This window comes from Aplysia californica, unplaced genomic scaffold, assembly GCF_000002075.1.
Source record: "Aplysia californica isolate F4 #8 unplaced genomic scaffold, AplCal3.0 scaffold00302, whole genome shotgun sequence".
Taxonomy (NCBI): Eukaryota; Metazoa; Mollusca; class Gastropoda; order Aplysiida; family Aplysiidae; genus Aplysia; species Aplysia californica.
The window spans coordinates 795,759-801,677 of NW_004797572.1; the positions used below are offsets into that span (position 1 = coordinate 795,759).

The window sequence follows — 5,919 nt, forward strand, 5'->3', positions numbered from 1 at the left end:
CATCATGTTATAGGCAGTTTTTAAATCTTTTTTCTCCTCTGTCTTTTGATCTATATTTCATTCTGATTTTAAGCATCTTGTAATTTTTAGAAAACATGAGGAAAACCCCCCACCCTCACAAAACCCCCCTAAAAAAAACCCAAACCTCCCCCAAACAACACTGGTCGGGGATTGAACTCCAGCCCTTCAACTTGACAGGCGAATATCGTCGGCCAGTTGTACTAAGCCCCAAATTTTGACTCACCCCCCCCCCCCCCCAGCTTTTTAAATTGTGTCGGTTTTACGTACGCAAGAAATATTTAGACGAAAATCAAATTCAAAATGCTGGAAAAAAAAGGTAGCCTAATAAAAGATATATAGGCCTAATGTGGGTTCAATTTTGAAAAGAACGAAGCAATTTTCCCTCCCTCTTGAAACATGTTGCTTTCTGGATTTCGAACATTTGAACAAATGAACGACGATAATATGTGTTTGTTAAGCTATGGAGACCGTAGATTTTTTTCAGGATCTAGATCTAAAGAGAGGTTTATAGGCCTCAGTTTTTCTTACAGTAGGCCTCGGGGTTTTCTTACATAGGCCTCGGTTTTTCAAAACAGGATGAGGAGTGATCAGACAGCAAAACTGTAGGCTAGTTTCGTTTTTAGATTTTTATTTAAAGTGACAGATGTAAGGTACATGTATGTACCAGCAAGAAGTCTGGTTCGGTATGTGTAACGAAATAACAACTTTGCTCAAATCATTCACGAACTACAAATTTTATGGACAGCGTATTCTTCCATATCATGAATCTCTGATATGTAATGATTTACCCAGTTATATGAGAGGCTTGAGTTCCTTGGCAATGTTCGAAAAGCAGCAAAAATCGCGTCTTTCAGTCTTTTCGTTTTATTTTAAGAATACTTCTGTTTTATGCCGTCTTTGCCAACATAATGTTATTAGTTATTAGCCTGAAACTGGAGAGACAGAGATAGAGAGAGAGAGGGGGGGGGAGGGAGGGAGGAAGAGAGAGAGAGAGAGAGAGAGAGAGAGAGAGAGAGAGAGAGAGAGAGAGAGAGAGAGAGAGAGAGAGAGAGAGAGAGAGAGAGAGGAACACAGAGACACAGAGACAGAGAGAGAGAGAGAGAAAATCGGGGATCACAATTAACTGAAAGTGTCTTCTTTTTCGAGTTCGACACCTTTCTGTATACATATATCTATCCAAACGTATTGTTCATCGCACTGCACTTTGATAGAAACGTTATAAAGTAGAGTAAAAAAAATCCAAGAACGCACGACCATATATAAGAGCTCGTGACTGACCCTGACGTATTGTGAGCTCAAACCACGTTATTGTGACGCAGCATTCTTCCTCTGCAGCGAGAAAGCGGACCTTTTACCTAACGCGAGGTTGCATAAAAGGGTGCGCTTGAACTTGTCTTGTCAGAGTTCTCACTAGAGTTCTGTATTTGGGTATTGGAGGTAGAATCTAGATCTAGTTAAGGTGAGATAATAATTTCTGCTTGTATTCTTTCTGATTTTTGATTTTTTAAAAGTTTTTTTTAATGACTACTAGTATGTTCTTTAAAAAAATCTTTTTAACTTTCTTCTTCTTTCCTCTCTATTCCTGTTGTTCCAGATGCTGCAACGACTGCTGGGACAGCCCCTCCTCCTCCTCCTCCTCCTCCTCCTCCTCCTCCTCCTCCTACTACTACTACTACTACTACTACTACTACTACTACTACTACTACTACTACTACTACTACTACTACTACTACTACTGCTACTACTACTACTACTACTACTACTACTACTAAGCCCACTTTTACTTATGCTACCGCTACTGCCTTATCTGCTGTGCACTATTGTCATTCTTACTTCAGTTTTGCCTTTTCCAACACTTGAACCGTTGCTACTTCTGTTCTGTTTTTTTTGGTGATTTTTTACTGCTTACTTTACTTTTACCTTTTTCTTCTGCTTGTACCGGGGGGTGTCGCGGGCAGACACAGGCGTCTATCTGCAGCAAGGCGAGTGGCCTGTAGGAGGGACATTCATTCCGTGAGCTCTGAGGGTGTCTGCCACAGATTCACTCCATCGTCGCCTTGGCCTTCCTCTGGCTCTCCATCCAGAATATTTAAAGTTGTATGCTCTCAGAGCTGGATGGTTTGAGGGCATCCGCGTGAGGTGTCCGAACCACTTGACCTTTAGTTTTTCAATGTGTGGTAGGACTGGTGTTGCTCCTACGGTGTCCCTTATGACTTCATTTTTAATTTTGTCTCTTCTTGTTTTGTTGACCGCTCTTCTTAAGCATTTCATGATCTCGCATGTGACCAGTTTCCTCTCTAGGGCTTTTGTTAGGGACCATGTCTGGCACTGATATGTGAGCGTTGGAAGGAAAATGGCGTTGAGGAACTTCGCCTTGGTGCTCATGGGGATATTGGGATGTTTCAGGAAAGGGCCGAGTTGATAGCTGACTTCGTTGGCTCTCTGGCATCTAGTCTCTATTTCTCGATCCAATTTTCCATTTTCTGTGAAAAATGCTGCTCAAGTATTTGAATTCTCTGCAAATTCTTTTTTACTGCAAGTTACGTTAAAAGCGCACAGCACAGACAATGACTGTTCGTGATGTTGGGACATCAGGAGGCCCAACGGGCATTCCCTGGCGTAAGATGGCACTTTTTCTTACTTAAAGGAAAGCCATTGTTTCCTGACAGAGCTCATATGGCTAATAGTACCCCAAACCCATGTTTTACTTACTTGTTCTGTCGTCTTGTACCGTAAGGTGTCGAGGAAAGGTGCAGTTGTCAGGCATGGGCCTGGTGTGTTGCGTTTTGGATCATCACGTTGTTCCTTTGGAGGGGCTCTTAGGCCTGTCAGAGCATTTTTTTTAAATTGGTCGTCGTCTTGTTTTTGGATCCATTGATTGAATCTCATGTTGTAGGCTTTTGAAGCTGACTGTTATCACATGGCCCCCCCATTGTCATAAGGTGTCCAAATTATTTTATACGTTGTATTTTGGTGTACTGCTTGCTTCATCTGGTGACTACTTGTTGCCCGGTGTCTTTTTTCTTAACCCTGTCCGTACGCCCTGGGGTCATTTTGTATCCCCGAGGTTGTATTCTTCACTTTTTAGAATACTTCTAGATCTAGTACGAAGATCTCTTTGAAACTTTCAATATTTCTCTAAAAAGAGATTTTGACAGACTGCTAAGCAAAGCGTACGGCTCGGACTAACGAGTAAATTTCCTCTTTATTGGAAGTAGTGGCACAGAGTTCCCGACGTCGTATGGATACGATAGTAAAACACAACGTACGGATAGGGTTAATTTGTCTCTCCTCGTCTTGCTTAGGGTCTTTCTGAGACATTTCATTTCACATACCGTGATTTTGCTTTGCTATACTTAGCTGCAGATACAAATTTGGCACTGGTAGTTGAGAGTTGGTATAACATTTATATGATGAGCTGTTTCTTTGTCTCTATTGAGATGTTTTGATTGTAGAGGAGGGGTGCCAGTTGATAGGAGACTGTATTTGTCTTTTGTTTTCCCGCTTAAATGTATCCGCACGTCGTATTTTACTATCGTATCCAAACGACGCGGGGGACTCTGTGCCACCACTTTCAAAGAAGAAATTTACTCGAGAATCCGATCCGTACGCTTTGCATAGCGGTCTGTCAAAATGATTTTTTGAGAAATACTGAAATTTTCAAAGAGATCTTTGCATAAGAAGTAGTATTCTAAAATATGAAGAATACAACCCCGGGGGTACAAAATGACCCCAGGGCGTATGGATAGGGTTAACATGTCTCTTCCCATTTGCCCGTTTTGTGTGAATATGCTTCTAAAGTAATATGATAATCCTTGAACTAGTTTCAACTGTGTATTGTTAACTTGGAAATTTTCATTACTTCTTTCTGTCTCAGTTGTGCTAATTTCCATTTCACATTTCTCTCATAGTTTATTCAGTTTGGTGGTATGCTATTGGAGACCGTCCTGGTCTTGGTGTATTAAGCTGTGGTCATCTTCAAAACACTGTTAATAATAATAATAATAAATGAAATTTATATAGCACTCAACCCCAATTGAAGTACACAGGCTCTGGGCGCTTTACAATACAGTACAACGTACAACAGTAGCATAAAACATTGTGTTCTGACTAAAAATTACTCCAAATATTCATCTTATTGATACATGTATAAAAGCAGAAACGACTTCAGCTGACATTTGAATGAATCACTGGTTTTTTCCCGGGTTATCTCCTTCAAGATTGGACAAGAATGACTGTCCATTACAAATTACTGATCCTTCCTTACCCCAGACGCACCAAATACAGCTCCCAATATCCATTCTATAACTCTCTATCTCACTACTGCCTCTTTCACAACTCACACTGACAAAATAGGTGCATGATAAATAAATACATGAATTATTAATGAGTTGCGAATACAATAAATAAACTCGTCAATAGTTTATATAAAACTACACCAATAGATGAATAACGATATATGACTATTTTTCTTTTCCTCCTATTATTGTCAGTCTCTTCTTCAACTCACATTAACAAAAATAAATGCATAAATGAATACATCAATAAATAATGAATGAAATGATATACAAAGATAAACAGATCGTCAGAACACTTGATAAGAAATACATCATCAAAAATACGATACTTTTCTTCGTATTTTCAGTCTCTTTACCACTGCCCATTTCTTTACATCTCGCACAGACAGAGAAAGAATAATAAATGAATACACGAATAGATAGTTAGAGAACGAATGCATTTTTGGATTATTTAAAAAGCAGGTTAGACATTTATGAAATTACACCAATTTGAATATATACAAACGTAAACAAATACTGTTATTTTTTAAAATTGTATTCCCAGATCAAGGCACTGTTACAATGAGGTCAACACTTGTAGTTCTGAGTATTCTGTTGTTTATTACACAGACAGCAGGTAGGTGGTTACTATACCTAGACTATAGGCTTTGAATCATTAGAGAGAGAGAGAGAGAGAGAGAGAGAGAGAGAGAGAGAGAGAGAGAGAGACAGACAGACAGACAGACAGACAGAGAGAGACAGAGAGACAGAGACAGAGAGACAGAGAGACGGGCGAGGGGGGAGATTAGGGGTGTGGTGGCGGTAGTGAGTGCAGAGATATTCGAAGAGAGAGGTTGCCGTTGCTGCTGTTGCTGCTGTTGCTGCTGTTGCTGTTGCAGTAGTTATCGTTGTTTCTGTTGTTGTTGTTTCTGTTGTTGTTGTTGTTGTTGTTGTTGTTTCTGTTGTTGTTGTTGTTGTTGTTGTTGTTTCTGTTGTTGTTGTTGTTGTTGTTGTAATTGTTGCTATTATTGTTGTCGTTGTTGTCGTTGTCGTTGTTTTAGTTCTGGTTGATGGAGGTGTAGCTGCTGTTGTTGCTGTTACTGTTATTGTAAGTGCAGCATTTTCCCGCCTTTTGTGCTTTTCTTCTTTTTTTTTTTTGGCTTTCCCTGGATTTTTTTTTCCCTTTTAATTATTTTTTGGGGGAAAAAGTTGTTCGTTCGTGTAGTTCCACTCTTGTGAGTAATACGAGTGCGTTCTAATGCTCCAAATTATCCTTCTTATTCTTTTCTCGGACAAGATGCTGCATGCTATGACGACGAGGCGAAATGCTTGACAGACTTCAAGAGCCTCCTGACAAATACGAGCATGTTCTGGTACGGATCCGGTTACGTCACAAGATGCCCAGCTGGTGTTAGTCGCGAGGAACCATCCTGCAACAACCCGGACCCCAACAGGCGGTCAGTACTCTCCAGACTTTTGAAGACTGACTTCACGGCAACGCTCCAGGGCTATGCTTCTGGGCTGTCTTTGGCTAATGTGACCTTCACATCTACCGCGGGTTTAGTAGTAGTAGTATAAGGTTTTACGGCGCTCGCAACTGCTAAGGTCATATGAGCGCGCG

General features: G+C 40.4%; 1 protein-coding gene across 1 annotated transcript in view; it reads left to right on the forward strand.

The window, feature by feature from the left end:
* Positions 1-1,400: 1,400 nt before the first annotated feature.
* The window catches only part of LOC101850014, a gene marked incomplete at its 3' end in the record, with an annotated part of 14,238 nt that continues 9,719 nt past the window's right edge, over positions 1,401-5,919 (forward strand). Inside the window, 3 exon segments of the mRNA XM_013084569.2 lie at positions 1,401-1,480; positions 4,864-4,935; positions 5,596-5,856. Of these exon segments, the coding sequence (XP_012940023.1) occupies positions 4,881-4,935; positions 5,596-5,856 (316 nt within the window).